The sequence below is a fragment of the Anomaloglossus baeobatrachus genome, chromosome 5 (genome assembly GCF_048569485.1).
Source record: "Anomaloglossus baeobatrachus isolate aAnoBae1 chromosome 5, aAnoBae1.hap1, whole genome shotgun sequence".
In the NCBI taxonomy this organism is placed as follows: Eukaryota; Metazoa; Chordata; class Amphibia; order Anura; family Aromobatidae; genus Anomaloglossus; species Anomaloglossus baeobatrachus.
In genome coordinates, this window is record NC_134357.1 from 497412063 (window position 1) to 497429119 (window position 17057).

Below are 17057 nucleotides of genomic sequence, written 5' to 3' on the forward strand. Positions count from 1 at the left end.
AAGACGAGAGTGGATCCACACCAAAGATCAATGCGACTGCTTCCAATCTTGAAGGTTGGTGGTGTACTCACCGTATTTCACAGTGCGGTGGTGCTCAACCCCCTGTATAGTGTATGCAGTAGTCCATAACAAGAAGGAAAAAACGAGGGTGGCTTTCACCAAATGCGTACAATCCTCTATTTCTTCATCACATAAAATGGTGCAGGTAGACAGAGGGAACTGATTTTTTTCCTTCTCGTTAAGGACTACTGGGGACACGTTAAACAAGCTGAGCTGAGCAAGAAAAAAAGCCAGACTGAGTAGTCCAGAGGATTCTTCTACCATTGCTAAACTCATTTTTCAGGCTATATTGTTCATGAAATACTGCTGTATTTTAAAATGAAATGTATTTAGATTGTATGCTGCCCTCGAAGAAAATCACGGTAGTCTATGCTTTGGCCCATTGCTCAGCTAACTTTCGGCCAACCGCTCCTGTGTTCCTTATGAGAAAGCTTTCAACTCATGTGGCTTATCTCGGGGAGAACAATAGTCAGTCCGAAATCGGACATGAGAGAACATCTCTCCCGACCAGCAGTTGGCCAGGTCCCCATACACATTAGACGATCGACCAAACTTGGGGATTCAGCCACATTCAGTTTAATGTGTATGGGGGCCATTAGTACCCCCATTAACAAAAGATGTCAGCAGAACCGATGAGACCATCTGACCAACAAGTGTGAATGGAGATGTTCTGATTTTTCGGATGTAGTTCTTGGGGAGAGAAGCAGGGTCAGCTCTAGGTGTATACAGCACTGGGGTGGGGTGGCATACAGCCTCTGGGGGGGTATATAGCACTGGGGTGTGGGGGGACATACAGTCTCTGGGGGGTATACAGCACTAGGGTGGGGGACATAAAGCCTCTGAGGGGAAGAATATAGCACTGGGGTGGGGCAGTACACAGCTCGACAGGACGCTGGCACTGCATCTCCCTTCTCTCTTCATCTGTGGAACTGGAGCACACGGTGCACTAGTTCCGCCCACAGATGAACTTCAATGATCTTGCACGCAGCGTTCAGCAGTGAACGCTGCGTGCAAGTGTGGATGTAAAGGGCTGACAACAAGGAAAGTGCGGCTGCCGAACGAAGCACTGCGGTCCCGGGGACCACAGATTACATCACCGCCTCTGTCAATGAGTGAGCCCTCCCTCTGTCCAGGGCCCCAGCACTTGCCTGGGTGTGCCGGGTGCTGACACCAGCCCCCGAGAGAGAAGGGTCTGTCATTGGCTTACTACCTTTTGCCCACTGGAAACACATGCACGCTTGGCAGGGCCACATTTTTTCTGGAGTGTATGGGCGCCTTTAGCAACATACTTTGCCAGACTTAGAATTATTTTTGCAGTTTACACTATAAAAGTTGTGAGGATTTCATGATGCCGCACATCATATCCTAAACTCATATATAAAATTACCACATAATACAATGGTTTATCTTGGTAAAATATAGTTTTATTTGCTCATACAAAGACATAGTATGAATTTTCAGAATGCAATATTCTTTTTTTTCTTTTTTCTTAAAAACATTTTTTTCGTTCGTGTAAAATTATTTTTTTGTATTGTACATACCACAAAATACTTGATTTACAATGTACTTTTTTTTCCACCCCATTCCGCAATGTCCTTTGTATTCCTTTCATATATATTTACTTATATATATTTATATAAATTTGCTATTTCTAAAGTAACCGGTTACAGAGAGAAAAAAAAAAAAGAATTAAAACAAAATAATAAAATAGATGCGGCTGAATAAAACTCAACCACTACGTCATATGTGCGAATTCTAACCACGGAGCCCTCGTTCCGGATGCAGGAGGGTTGCAGTACTTTACGTACCTCGGCTCCATGGTGACCAAGGCATTTACAACACAAGGCTCGAATGTGTCGAGTAGACCTCACGTTGGATGGCTGCATCCGAAAGAGCAACAAAATAACATAGTATTACACTTTTCTCTTAAATACTTCTACAGATTTCTGCATAGCCATTCAATTTTATAGTTTCTTAGCAGCAGTGTAAAAATTACCACTTTTAGATGTTAAAATAAAAATTAATTACTCTTGGTTACTTTTGGGGGGGTTCCTGGTATGTGAAAAGAAAATTAAAATGAGATGGAAAAAGCTAACCGACCCCAACAAAGTCATGTGCAAGGTATTCGAGGGGAAGCAGCAGCAGGTACCGATAAGGTTGGGGGCTACACGGCACGCAACGGTAACGCTATGAAAAGTCGCGAGACAAAAACAATTGTCCAACTTAATATCATCTGACCATTTTTGAGCTGTGAGTAAAACAGTAAGTCGCATGTCGGATTCCAGAGCACATGCGAAAAGAAAGGTCCAACACGTTTGGAAACCTTTGTGACTCTGTCGCACCGCAATCCTATAGTAAATCCCTACATCCAATATGTTCCCGCAATTTCAGGGTTGTGACATGTCACCGTGTTGCCCTAATCTAAAGGGTAACTTTATGATCATTGGGTTGAATAGCCATATGAAATATGGCTTAACGGGGTTTCTCACATTACAACGATGCTTTTCTTGAACATTTAGTGAGATGGAAGGTGCCCCATCTCTAAACCTTGTCGTACATGAGCTTGAAACACATTGGATGAAAGTTGGCTGAACCCACCGATGTGCTGGAAGGCCGCCTGACTCCACCCTGTCGGCTCATGTCGGGCGAGAGAAGGAGTGCACACCACAAAGTTACGTAGCTCTTTTCAGTTTTAGGGGTCTGGCAGCACCTTTATGCCCTCAGAATTGAGAAGACGAGCAGAGCAGAGAATTCCTGTGTATGGGAGAGTCGAGAGAGAAAGCTGTTGGCTAAGCCGAGCATTTCAGTAGCGTAAGGACAGGAAAGATGGCCAACAGCCACATGAGCACTTGTGTATTGGGGTGTCGGGGGAGATATTTGTTAGCCAAACAAAGCCTTTATGTGTATTGGGAGAGATTGCCGAAGGCTGAATGAGTGTGTGTATGAGGAAAATCAGGAGAAATATCTGCCGGCCGAACAAGCTTAGGGCTGACATATTTTGTATATGGGAACCTTGAAGATTACAGTCCAAAACAACCCACTAACTACAGTTGAATGGGTAAAAGAAAAACCCTAAGGGAGGGGTTCCCAACCTGTAGCTCGGGAGCCACATATGGCTTGCAATCCAAAGATGTGTGGATCACAGCTGTCTTTCAGTTTGGTGCATTAGTACCAGGTCTAGCAAACTGCTATGGAGAGCAGGTCTCCAGATGGGGACTTTGAGTAGCCTTAAGTAGAAGAGGAGATTGGAAAGGGGGGTATGGTAGGAACCCCTGGAACTTAGTATACAGTCTCAGTGTGATTACTGTGGAAAAATGTTGGCTGTCAGTATACTGATAATAGGGGCTCTGGGTGTCACTACTGTGAGTGGAGCAGGAGCTGGATGTGGCTCGCGACCCTCTTTGAGATCTAAATGTGGCTCTCAAGGTCAAAGGTTGGGGGACTACTGCCCTAAGGAATCATTCAATCATACCATAAGCTTCAGGTAATAAACAATTTCCATTCTACATAATATTTTGACAGGTTGTTGGCCACCAACTATTCACACCAAAGAATGTAGACAATCAATGGTCAAGAAAACAATCGTGAAAGTAAATTACATTTGCCTTTCCTGGTCAAAATTGATTTGTGAAATGCAACTTTGAAAAATGGATATTCCGATTGGTGGGGAAAAAGTGGAAGATTGATGAAGCTGTGTGGTCAAAGTTCGGAAGGGTAACAAAGTTCTGCAATATATACCCCTTTAGTATGGTAAAAATAGTATCGTTAGGCCATGTTCCCACCTTCGAAAACACTGCTTTTTTCCCTGAAAATGTCCAACCAAAGTCTAGGAAAAAAAAATGCCCCTAAAAGAAAAGGAACAGTTCAACACACCATTTGGATAAGTTTTCATGAAATCACATCCTCTTTGCTTGAACTGAGAAGAAATATAAAAATTAAAATAAATCCTGCAGTGTTTACATTAATGGGATCATGGCCTAATAGTGCAGTGCAAAGAAGACTTTGAATCTTTCATGGGTTTTATCACATTCCTACTACCAAGATGTTGGCTTTTTGACTGAAAATAAACTAAATCTTACTAATAAAAACAAAAAATAATAAAATGTATCATGCATAGAAATTATGGAAGACATGGGGCGTAAAGGCTATCATCGGCTAGATTACCCACTCTATTAGAATGATTGACAATGCGACACTCTTCCAAAATACTTTGGGATCTGTGATGGGTCCTTGATATACCAAATAATGAACATGAAAGTCAAAGCCCAATCCAACCCCACGGTGGGAAGAATTAGATTCTCACTTGAAACGTCCCACAAATTGCATGAATGGTGCTAACCTGGTGGACTAGACTGTGTTACTGCAGTTAGGAGTCTGATTATATTTTTCCCAAAGTGATTAGATTGGATATGGCACTTCCAAATAAAGGTAATTCACTTTCCTGTTCTACCACAAACCCCCTGGACGTATGCTCTACCCTTGAATTCAGTAACAATCAATGCCCAAGTATCGGGAAGCGTAATGAAAACCCAAGAACCCAGCAAGATTGTGGATTTAGGAGGATTTCAATACCCGTAAACATAAAACACCAAGGTAACGTTATTGTGCTTTCGTTTTTTCTCAATATATATATATATATATATATATATATATATATATATATATATATATATATATGACTGCATATGGAGAACCATTAAAGGATATGCAAGATGGAGATGGAAAACCCCTCTTTTTTCGAGACCTAAAAATTTTGCCTGCAGGTCATCTGTGCAAAAGAAGACAAGACTGATTTTCTGTCTCTCGAGGGTTATGGTGTGATGGAATGTTAATACTATGGGCAATCAAGGAACCGCGTGGTTAGGCAGCTTAGTGAATTAATTGCTTAGGAATTACAAATAAATTATAATAAAATAGATCTCTGTACATTTATACAAACACATACAAACGTACGTGTTTACTTCACATAAGTCTAGGACTGTGATCGAATGTTTTTGTCTTGTTCAGTCCCAGCCAAAATCCTGGCCGGTCATTTGGTAGAACTTCATATTGAACGGCCGGTAGAACTCGCGCAATCTCTGGACGATTTCTGGGTTTATATTCGGGTGAGTCCTGCCCTTGGTTTTGCCCAGACAGTGGGGTTTGCTGCTCCCCTCCGCCTTTTTGAGACATGGAAAACCCTTAGTCTTGTTAAAATAAAAATGTTTGTCTGTAATGATTCGCTTAAGTCCCAGGAAATCCTGGACACGTCCCAGTTCTCCAGCAGGATCCGTGATCAGTCTCTCCCCGCTCACAAAGAGGATCTGGCTCATAGGGAAATACTGGAGCCAGTTCTCCAAGTGCTTGGCGTAGATGCCGATCTGGATGGCACTCCATGAGATGTCGATAAGACCCGTAGTCCTGTTTTTAAAGGTCAAACTCTCAAATGTGGGGATGTCCGGCCTCTTGGACAACGTCTGGGTATAATCCGATATGACGCGAGTTACCGGGTCCCTCACCACCACAATTAGCTTAGCATCCTTCGACATGGCAGAGAGCCGAGCTGGAGCCTCCTTGGTCACAAAGTAACTGGGGGTCTTCTCCATGGTGATCTGACCGTCTAACGTCCTCGGCATCAATTCTCTACATAAAAAAGAGAGAAACCATTAGCATCACAAATAAAAAAAATCAAGATAATAAGAAATCCTTATGTTATATTTACAGTACATATGCTTTACGGTATTCAAATAGACATTGCTTGGATCTAATTGCTTCTCTAGAGTCGGTGAAGAGTATAGTGATTTTAGTTTGTAAAGATGTTTGCCTTGGTGTAATCCAGAATTCATTGGAAGGGTTAATGCCTTCTGCAAGCCACAACTCTTTGACAAATGGCATCTCGTTAGGCATCTTGAGCTAACACCAGGCTGAGTTATTTGTGTGCCTTCAAGATGGATTGACCCACTTTGCTAATTAACCGCTGCAAGGTGGGGGAAAATGGTTTGTGGCTGTTTCCTAAATAAGTAAGGGGATCGGAAAGAGGGAAAACGAAAATGATGAAAACCTGGATGCACATTATCGCTGTCTCATTAGGATCTTAGCTGGTGGTATATCAGCGGACCAGACTTTTTCGGCCTGGAACAATCCCAAAATCCAGTAGATATCTCCATCAATCATGAGGCTGAAAGAGGTTGGCCACTTTTACATCGATTGCCCATCAATGTCTGATCAACCAGGATCTAAACACCCTGAATCCCCACCAATCAGCTATTCTCCAAGCCGATGGCAGCAGGATATACTCAGTTCTGGAGTGTCTGTCTTTTGACAGTGGCTGAACATCCACCTTCTATTGATTTGACTGGGAGGCGGATGTGCCCTTCCCGGCCGCTTCTGTTGATGGGTCAGCTCCAGAACTGAGCATTTCCAGCTGTCTGCTGCCACTGCCGGCACTGAGCAGCAGATTGGTGCGGGTGCCGGGTATCGGTCTACTGCCGAACAGACACTGATGACCCATCTTAAGTATAGGCCATCAATGTTAACGTATTCAACAATATCTTTAATGTTCCTCGTGCCTTAGTGCTTATCATTGTGTAGCATGCACAAATTTGTGACTCCTCCTCTCTACTGAGTGAGGAATTCATACCAGTATTCTTCGTGTGGTCTGAATTCCTCCTGCTAGTACTCGGTAACTTTTGATTTGACCTTCAGCAGACTCTCACTGGGGAATCTTCCTTATCAATCTCATCTGATGGCTACCAACAATGGTTTCCAGTTGTCAAATCTTTCTGGATTCTCCACTTTTTGCAGTAATAATGGGTATGATGACATGAATTTCCAAAAGTAACACTCAAATTTCTGCCACCGATGTTGTGCTGGGTGTGAGGCAGATCCAGACAAGGATTAGCCTTCATGTTAGCCATAAATATGATGATACTTTTTTGCCTGTGGCCTACTTATTTTTCCTTCTATGCCTCGTCCACAGATTTTGGATTAGAATCTGCATCAAATTTCATGTCACAGGTATCGTGTCACTGATACTATCACGTTATATTAGTCAAATGGATGACAAGTACATAATGGATGACTATGCATGTATAGTAGCCATACATAAAAAGGCCCCTCATGATCAGGGTACTGTTATAGGTTCCCTCTAATCAGATTTAATATATAAAAATATAAAAAAATCTGAAAGGTTTCCTTGTTTTTTTAATCTAATCTGCCGCTCTATCGACCCGAAGTAACACCAGCTCCACTTTATGTATTGTATATTACATTACCAGAGCTATTAAATAAAACGGAGTCTTTCAGTGCTGTAATAAAAGCTGAACAATGACAACCCCGGCAGGCTAAATGTTCCTCAATCTCCTCCATAAGCCATTTCTTTGTCCAATTACATCCTGTTCTTTTTTTTCTTTTTACACGTCTTACTTTGGATAACGGCCGTCAACGCCACATAGAGCAGATTGCTAAATTACTTCAAATTACTGTAAACTCTCAGCAGATTGTTGGGCCTCCATATAATTTGTTTGCAAACGCAGACATTAACCCGCGCCACCCGGCACTGAAATTATGAGACGATATGATGGGATTGTAAAAGGACTACGAAATTTCATTGGAGAGAGGAAAGCGTTGAGCCCTTTACAATCCACTTTCTGTATTCATGATGAGTATTAAAAACACGGGGACAGATCGAGACTAGGAGAGATTAATGAGTTTTCCTTCTAGTGATGCCTCTGGTTCTTTACGAGATAAGCGACGTTCTTAATTCATGCCACGCTGAATCTTAAGCCGGCCATACACATACTTTGGCGGATCTTTGGCTGACAGCTGTTTTGGCCGTCTCTCCCATACACAAGTGCTCGTTTGGTGGAGAACTTCTGTGTCATCTATGAGAAAGCCATTTCTTATAACGGCTTATTTTTAGGAAAAGAAAGTGATCACCAGTCCGAAATTGGACATGTCCTATCAACATCTCCAAAGTCAATCAGTTGGCCGGGTCCCTCATATGCATAAGACTGTCTGCCGAACTGGTCAATACTGTCGGGTTTGGCCAACACGAGTCTAATGTGTATGAGGTGGGGGTCTGCTTTATCTACCAAATGCTTTACATCGTAAGTTGTCTTATTGTCAAAACAGTGGCCAACGTTGCATTAAAGGAGAGGCAAAATGGGGAAGACGTTGCTTTGGTCGCTCAACAACCCTCTAGTCTTCAGTGGGCTTTACACACTACAATATATCTTACGATGTGTCGGCGGGGTCATGTCGTAAGTGACGCACATCCGGCATCGTAAGTTATATTGTAGCGTTTGACAGCTACGTTCGATTGCGATTGAACGTTAAAACGTTCATCGCATGCACGTCGTTTAATTGCTAAAAATTGAACATGAGGTTGTTCAATGTTCCCGAGGTAGCACACATCGCAGTGTGTGACACCCCAGGAACGATGAACAGATCTTACCTGTGTCCTGCGACTCCCGCCGGCAATGCGGAAGGAAGGAGGTGGGCGGGATGTTTATGTCCCGCTCATCTCCGCCCCTCCGCTTCTATTGGCCGGCTGCTGCGTGACGTCGATGTGACGTCGAACGTCCCTCCCACTCCAGGAAGTGGATGTTCGCCGCCCACATCGAGGTCGTATGGAAGGGTAAGTAAATTGAACGTGCCGCACTTACGATGGGGGCGGTTACGATCGCATACCATATCGTATGCTTAATCGTAACATGTAAAGCAGGCTTAAGACCTTCAGATGTAAATCTGAAGAAATTCATGTCAATAGATGCTCTCCATGACTGTCAACAGACCCTCACTGAACACTATAGCTGTAACGCTAGTTACTACCTTACAGGGTCGCATCGGCGGAAGGGTAGTCAGGAAAGCCGGGGTCAGGTAACAGGAAGTCACGTATAATCATAAGGTGTAATCAGAGGCGTAGTCAGGTCACAATCCAAGGGTCAAAATACCAGGAGAGCACGTAGTAGATGAAGGGAGGAAGTAGATATGTGGTCAAGTAACAGTTTGGGTTTCAGGCAGGAAAACATGACAGGAATAGGGAATGGGCAGAGAGAAGTCCAATAACAGGCCAGGCTCAGAATACCAAGATCAAAACACAAGCAGACATACAAACTATGGCAACACAGCAGAGCCAGAGAATACAACTTGGGGAGTTCTGGGGGACCATGCTCAGTAAAGAAGTCTGAGCAGTTACCCAGAAGATAGAACAGCTAAGTAAGCAGCACCTCCCAGAACCAACCTGGACTCCTGTGTAGTAACCAAGCTGCCAGCTCATTATATGCCACAGAGCATCTCTAAGTCTGTGAGATGCTCTGCACAGAGAATCGTGACAATAGCCACCTACAATACTTTTGGGGCTATTCACCAAGAAAAAAAAAATAGTATTAAACAATGTTTATACCGGTGTCAGAGGCTTTCATAATAGATACTTTTTTAATTTTTTACCAAAAGAATAAAGCCTACCATAGAATTTAGATAACTCAAGGATCGGCCAAACCATATTTTGGCCAACAAATATCGATCTCAACTCTCCTATACATGGGGCAAAGTGAGTGCTCCAGTGTTCTCTATGAGACAGGGTCAGGCTGCTCTAGTGGTGGCTTACCTCTAAAGAACAAGAGGACTGGGAGTCCGAAAGGGGACATACCGGATCATTATCTCTCTCGACAATCATCTTTCATCCCCCCATATACACATTAGATTGATTAGATCCAATCCTATGGATATCAATGGTGTAGTGTGCAAAACCACACAAACACTATTAGTTGATGGGGTCTGTAGGCCGCTACCGGTGTCCATCGTGTGACAGGGCTGCCGCTGCCATCTCAATAATTTAAAATTAAATTTAACCTTACGAATGTTATGTTTGTTTTTAAGTCTTGATCTCCATACATGACACTCTTCACATAGGTTTCATTATTTAACTCCCGTTACCATTATGTAGGCAGGAGGAAGGAGTTTTAGCATAATAGAAAATCTAAGCAAGGAAAACAATAGAAAAAAAAAAAAAGAATTGTGTGCAAACCCTTGAAGATCTTCTCATCATCCATCAGCCCAATTACCCCAGATGTCCCGCTGTGTTTGTATTACCGCACTAATTCACCCAGAGAGCCTGCTCAATCATAATGTGCCTGACACTTGATAACCAAAAGTAGGGGATATAGCGAAGACAAAAACACTATCGGCCCTTCCCTCCTGCAAGATAACAAAGCCAATAGACAATAGCGGAGAACAAAGCAAAGTGTGAATCACCTTTCTCCGATTCCGACAATGTATTGACCCTTCCAGAGGAGCAGATATGAATCCACACTCGTCAACCATTCAGCAACTTCTCTTTTTATATTCTCTGATCGCCTATTGATTTTTTGATTTCTACCTTTGGTCACTTGGTCATTTGACCCGATATCCGTTCATGTGACCCCAAAATGACCCCATTCGTGACAAATTCTGCTGACATTGATAAATCATGTTTGTAAATATATGGCTGCGTGGTGAGGCTAGGAACCAGAGCAATGTGATGCAGTCAGATTGTTGGACGCGTGAATGTAGATTTAGGGATTGTACAGACAACCGTATTTTTGCACAAAACGTTGGATCACATTTGGACCAACATTATTCAATCTATATAGAAAAAAAAAATTGAGGAGGACAAAAAAAATACAATAAAAAAAATTGCAGCATTCATGAATTGCCTCTGTAAACCAGGTCGCACTCTGACATTTATGTTCATGAAAGAAAAATCGGACTGCACTTCCAAGTGTAAAAAGAAAAATCTAGAGATAGAAGGTCGTCCTACGATAGAAATAATTATAATAAAACTTCACATTTAGTTCATAAAAAAGTTGCAAGCCGTCAGACAAGAGTATCAAATGACACTGAGGATAAAAAGAAATTTGACGCGTTCATAGAAACCATGATTAAGACATAGCCAAATGCGTCAGTTCATAAAAACCATGATAAAGGCATAGCCAAAAAGTGTCGGTTCATAGAAACCATGATTAAGGCATAGCCGAAACACGTCAGTTCATAGAAACCATGATTAAGGCATTACCATAATACGTTGGTTTATAGAAACCATGATTAAGGCATAGCCAAAATGCGTCAGTTCATAGAAATCATGATTAAGGCATAGGCAAAACGCGTTGGTTCATAGAAACCATGATTAAGGCAAAGCCAAAACGCGTCGGTTCATATAAATCACAAAGACATAATTGAAACGCGTCAGGTTTCCTTTTATCCTCATGGTGTCATTTGATATTCTTTTCTGATGGCTTGCAACATCTTTTTTTATTTACAAAATAAATGAAGTTTTCTTAGAACGATTTTCTATCGCGGGATGGTCTTCTATCGCTTGATTCTACCATCTTTTGTGATTGCAATACCCCACCAAGGTTCTTTCCGTGCGGACAAGAAGACCAGGATACACCCGGTGGACATGGTGAGCCGATTCATATTTTCTTTTCTTTAATTCTACGGTGACATCCAAGTGTGGTTCGATTCTCACTTTTTTTTTTAAATCTTCTCCACATATGAGAACAATGGATCCAAATCTGATCAAACACGGATGGATCAGCGTCTGACTAGCATAATCAGACAGTTCTGGGCTGGAGAAAATACGGTTATGTCATCCTAGATTTAGGGTGCGCCCACTCAGGATGGAAATGCTACAAGTTTTCCATCCAGATTTGGGCATGGAAATTCCGTAGCAATTTTGAGCTCCGGACATGTAGATGGGACTTCACAAACATGATCAATATACTGTGGAATTTTTTCTTTTTTTTTTTCACGTGAAAACGTACCTTGGGTGCAGATTTTAATACCCACGGCACATCAATTTCTGTTGTGAAATATTAACCATGGATTTCTCTATTTTTAATATAACAAAGTGAACCTCGCAGTGAATCCACTTCTTATATGGAAGGATTTTGCTCCCGATTTGCCACTGTGGATGAAACAAGAACTTAGAGGTAGTGGGCGTAGAATCTGCAGTTCAGGACTAGATGTAATGGCACATTAGATTTCTCAATGGGCCCAGGAGAAGAAATGAGCGAACCCATGAAAGTTTGGTTCGGCGGGTTCAGCCGGACTGTATATAAAGTTCAGACCCGGATATGAACTGAACCCCAAGGGAAGTCACTAACTGAGCAGTTTGGGTCTCCATCCACATGTAGCTAGCCATAAACAGAACACTTCCATTGCAGGTGGGCAGGAGTTTATTTCATTTTTTGGGGGGGGTGCACATTACATCCGATCACTGTTATTACCCCCAGTGCAAGCCGTTCATACACTGCAAGCGGCTTGCACTGGGCTAAGCACTGAGTGTACCCAAGCATACCGATGCTCGCGCGAGTGGTTTGCATACGTAAAGCACCCGACCTCTGTTTTTTGTAATGCCCGTGTTTGGTACGAACACTGAACCTTAGGTTGCTCATCTCTACCCAAGACCTTTGAGTTAAAGATATTTTGATTTTACAGTGAAACGCTCTAAGTACTGTTTTATATGTCCACTCTTTCCATGAGTGAGTCCGAATACATCATCGACAACTTGAAAGGTGCCATCATATGCAGGGACGTTACGGCTGCATTAGCAAGAGCCCAACAGAGCGCTCCAGTATTTAACCATTCTGTTTGGGTAAACTGTAATTTGCTGGCTTCTCTTCATTGATATATATGGGTCAGTCCTTGGCTTTTACAGAAATGTGCAATCCTCGGGGAAAGCAGCATGAGCAGCACGGAACAATAAAGCCCAACCGTCCATCTACGCAGAGGCTTTTAGAAGACATAAAAGGCCGACATGTCAGATCCAGTGGGCACGAAGCACGTTTTATTCTGCAGGGCAGCGGGAGATTCCTGTCCCCCACAGATATGTTTTTCCAACTGTTGCTAGTTGTATTCACACAGGGTATAACCAATCGTTCCCCACCTCCCTATTCACCTCTACTACTTATCCAGACTGTGTTAGGAGGCGGCCCCCCATTTGCCTTCAGTTTTCTACGCTGCTTGCTCCCATACACAATTAACCTTTGCAACTTTCATTGAAAACCATTCGTCCTTCCATTCTTTTCCTTTTTACTATGGCAGTCACTGCCTCTACCCCCCATCTGATGACTCTTGGAGCCATTGTGTCCTTCCAAGGAGCCAGAACAGGATTGGATAATCCCAAACCATGCAGTCACCCCCTACTGTTCATTTCAGTTTTCTGCGGACACTACATGCTGACAAATGCATCTTTTAGTTTCCCGGAGAAGGGATTTCTGCTCTTCAGACTGGAGAAGAGCTGTGTTCTTTCCAACAACCACGTAGAGCGACTACCATCAAACCATAACGAGCAGTCAGAACAATAACTGCCCAATTAGATACAAATGTTAAACCATTAGAGAAATTGATTGCACATTCATCATGCTCATAAAATCTTCTGGACGTTAATTCACTAACGATACTCAAACAGAAATAAAGCCATCAAAACAATATTGCAAAATGTGTGGTCTCGGAGCGGTTCCAGCTGTCCATCATTACATAGTCTTCAAGTTCAAGCTGGTTTGATCACAGATGTAAAGAAAAATTGGGGAATTGCGGTGAAGTATTGGGTACTGTGTTCTGGGTTTTAGTAGTTTTTGAGAAAAGAATTACATTGTGGACAAATTCTTCTATGCAAGAGACAAGATCTTTGCACTTAGAAAATGTGAAGTAAAAACATACATGACCAAGAACATGGAGTCTATCTCCTTGTGGAGACTTATAGGCCATACAATGCTCCTCTGGGAAATTAAATATGCAAACTGAGTCAGAGAGGAGGAGGACTTGAACTCCTTGGATTGCTACTTTGAATAGGTAGCACTAAAGTCAATATCGACCCTTTTGAAAGGGAACCTGTCACCGACTCACCTGCAGGGAGGTCTCATACAGTCCAGTTGGCGTTGCTGCTCTTGGGTCCGGTGCCTCCTCTATCCGTGCAATCGCCATCCTCCTTGCTTCGTGTGGATGACGCATCCTACGTCATCAACACAGTCCTCCATTGTGCTCCTGCACACATACACTTTGCTCTTCCCTGCTAAGGGCAGAGCAAAGTACTGTAATGGGTGGGAAAAGGTCAAAGAACACCCGCACCTGTGCATTTCAGTACTTTGCTCTGTCCTCTTACTGTGTGGATGATGTAGGACGCATCATCCACACAAAGCAAGGAGGTTGGCGATTGCAGGGATAGAGGAGGCACCGGACCCAAGAGCAGCAACGCCAACCGGACAGTATGGGACCTCCCTGCAGGTGAGTCGGTGACAGGTTTCCTTTTAAAAGAGTTAATATTGACTTTGGTGCTACCTATTCAAAGTAACAATCCAAGGAGTTCAAGTCCTCCTCCTCTCTGACGACTCTATTTGCATATTTAATTTCCAAGAGGAGCATTAAATGACGATCACAGGGCCCAAAACGGCGACAGACCCGAGAGCAGTGACGCCCATCAGACCAGACCGTATCAGACCTCCTCTTTAAGAGCACATCACTTAGGATAAAAGCCAAACTAGAATTTTAATTTGAAGACACGTGTTTCATGGTGTTGCCCCTCTTCAGTGCAGTGCAAAGCAAGACATCTGATTTGGCTCTATGAGAAGACTGTCAGCCACACCAATCTTCACAAAGAGAACTGTTCTCTTAAACCTCAGTCAGAGGCCTCACTCAGCCAGATCAGATTTTCATACTTTGCACTGAGACGTGGCAACACCCCGAAACAAGTGTCTGCAAACAGAGATTCTAGTTGGCGTTTATCATAAGTCATGTTGCAAGGCTCGTTAAAGGGTCGATATTCACTTATAGGATTGCCAAACCAGAAACTTTATAGCTGCCCCTCTTCAATGCAGTGGAAAGCAAGAGATGTGATTTGGCTATATGAGAGATCTCAGCCAGACATGTCAATCTCCACAAGGAGAGAGGTTACCCTTTAGATCCCAAACAGGCCTCTCACAGCCAAATCAGATCTGATGCTTTGCACTGAGGAGAGTCGACACCCCGAAACCCGTGTCTGCAAACAGATTAAAAGCCAAACCAGAATCTCTAAGTCATGTTGCAAGGCTTGTTAAAGGGTCGATACTGACTTTTAGGGTTGCTACTTAAAGTAGGTGGTACTAAAGTTCAAGTCCGCTTCCTCTCTTAAGTAGCAATTTGCAAGAACATGGAAAGACTAAAAAGCCTAAGGATACAATAATCAATAACTAATTAGTCCCTAAGCGAGTAAAAACGACATACAGATGAGAGCACAAGAAAATGAATGCAAAAGTGAACAGCCAAAAATGTTCAAACTTGAAATCCAAACTTTTTGTATGGATTTTAAGAAACTTTTTGAAAATAGGCAACAATGTCCGTGCTTCCCGAAATGCTCATACATGTTTTTTAGTTAGAGGGAAGGGGGCTGGTGCCAGGCTCCATGGGTAACGATCCTGGCTAATTACAAGTCTGGTATATAATAAGAGGCTCTGTGTGCGTTTCCCACTTTCTTATAGAGAACAAGCTTCAGACACAAAATACTGACTTGTCAAGCAACTCCCCTCTGATTTTGTTTGGATGGGGCGGGCGTCCCTGAATCACAGGCAGTTTAGCTAATCATTTTGTTTATTTTTATTTTCTGTGTGTACGTGTCAGCAACTCGCTGCACGCAGGCTCTACGATGGCCGTTAGGGAGCGCAAGCACTTTCGTTCACGTTATTTTTTTTTTTAATTTGGCAAGTAGACATTATTGCCGGATCTTATGATCCGCACTGGGTGACAAGAGAATTTCTAACCCTCCCACCCCCCGATTTATGACAAGACCAAGCATTTGATACGTAGTTGGCTTTCGCAGACATGTTATATCATTGCTAACCAGCTGTTTTACGGACACAAGGGGGATGCACATACTGTAAATGTAATCAACAAGGCCCTGAAAAAAAAAAATGGAAAAAAAAAGTTCTCAAAAAAACACATTTTTTTTCTCAGGACTATAAACTACAATTGTTTTTTTGAAAGAGGGAGGAAACACTTAAAAAAGGTATAGGAAAGGAATGCACATCCGGTCACAGAACTATTGTGATAAGTTTCTTCTTTTACCGAATCATGGAGGAAATAATCTAAAGTTTATAGAGTTGGATTTTGGTAGTTTTTCGATTTAGTCACGTGAAACGATATCAATGCAAATTTTACAATTTTAGGAAACAGACTTCAAAAGTTCTTACGGCAAAAACATATTGTTATATTCGTGAAGAATCGTTCAAATCAACCCCCCCCCACCCCAATTTAACAACTGGTAAATCGCAAACCAGTACTCGTAACATTTTAATATGCGATATGGACTAGATAGTGATACGATGATCATCAATGTATCCCCAGTATCCGTTCTACAGCGTCAATGGGGAATTCTTCAAATTCTCAAGAGTGACCAAAAGCTTAAAATATCAGATCAGCCAGTAGTAATGGCCTGAAGCTATTTGGTTTGCACTGCAAAGTGATCTGTACTCCATTAGGATAATGCCACTATACACCTTTTGGAGTAATCCTTCAAAGTCCATGTAATTATGTCCTCTGGTGTAGCCTTTGCCCTCTAATCACGGTACAGATTGTTATCCGCTCCTGCTCCGGGTACCAGGCACAACCCTTTAATTATAAAGGTCTGAAATAATAGGACCTGTAATTTGTTTAACATTCGCTTGGCTCAGGAGGTTAGGTTGGACCAACAGTGGTCACTGTAAGGAAAATATAGACGCATACAGGTCACCATTTCCATTAACCTCCACTGCATCACTGGCTAACGCATTCGGGTTTCTATGATTAAACTGTATAGACGCCAACCTAAACAGCAGCCAACAACCAATGATATATTAACCCAAACCCGGGTAGTGCAAGCCTAATGATAGCAAAGGTTAGGTTGTACATAGAGCAAAGCTAAAAAACAACTCCTCCTAGGATTGGTTTGCGATAACCCACCAGGTTGCTATTACAGTTTCAACATTGAGCGTTGCAAAGATGTCCCATAAGTGATAAACCTGTAA

General features: G+C 42.5%; 1 protein-coding gene across 1 annotated transcript in view; it reads right to left on the reverse strand.

Moving 5' to 3' along the window:
• Positions 1 to 1473: 1473 nt before the first annotated feature.
• The window catches only part of LOC142311917 (heparan sulfate glucosamine 3-O-sulfotransferase 3B1-like), a 29472-nt gene continuing 13888 nt past the window's right edge, over positions 1474 to 17057 (reverse strand). Inside the window, exon 2 of the mRNA XM_075350777.1 lies at positions 1474 to 5682. Within this exon, the coding sequence (XP_075206892.1) occupies positions 5064 to 5682 (619 nt within the window). The 3' untranslated portion in view covers positions 1474 to 5063. The remainder of the gene's footprint in view (positions 5683 to 17057) is intronic.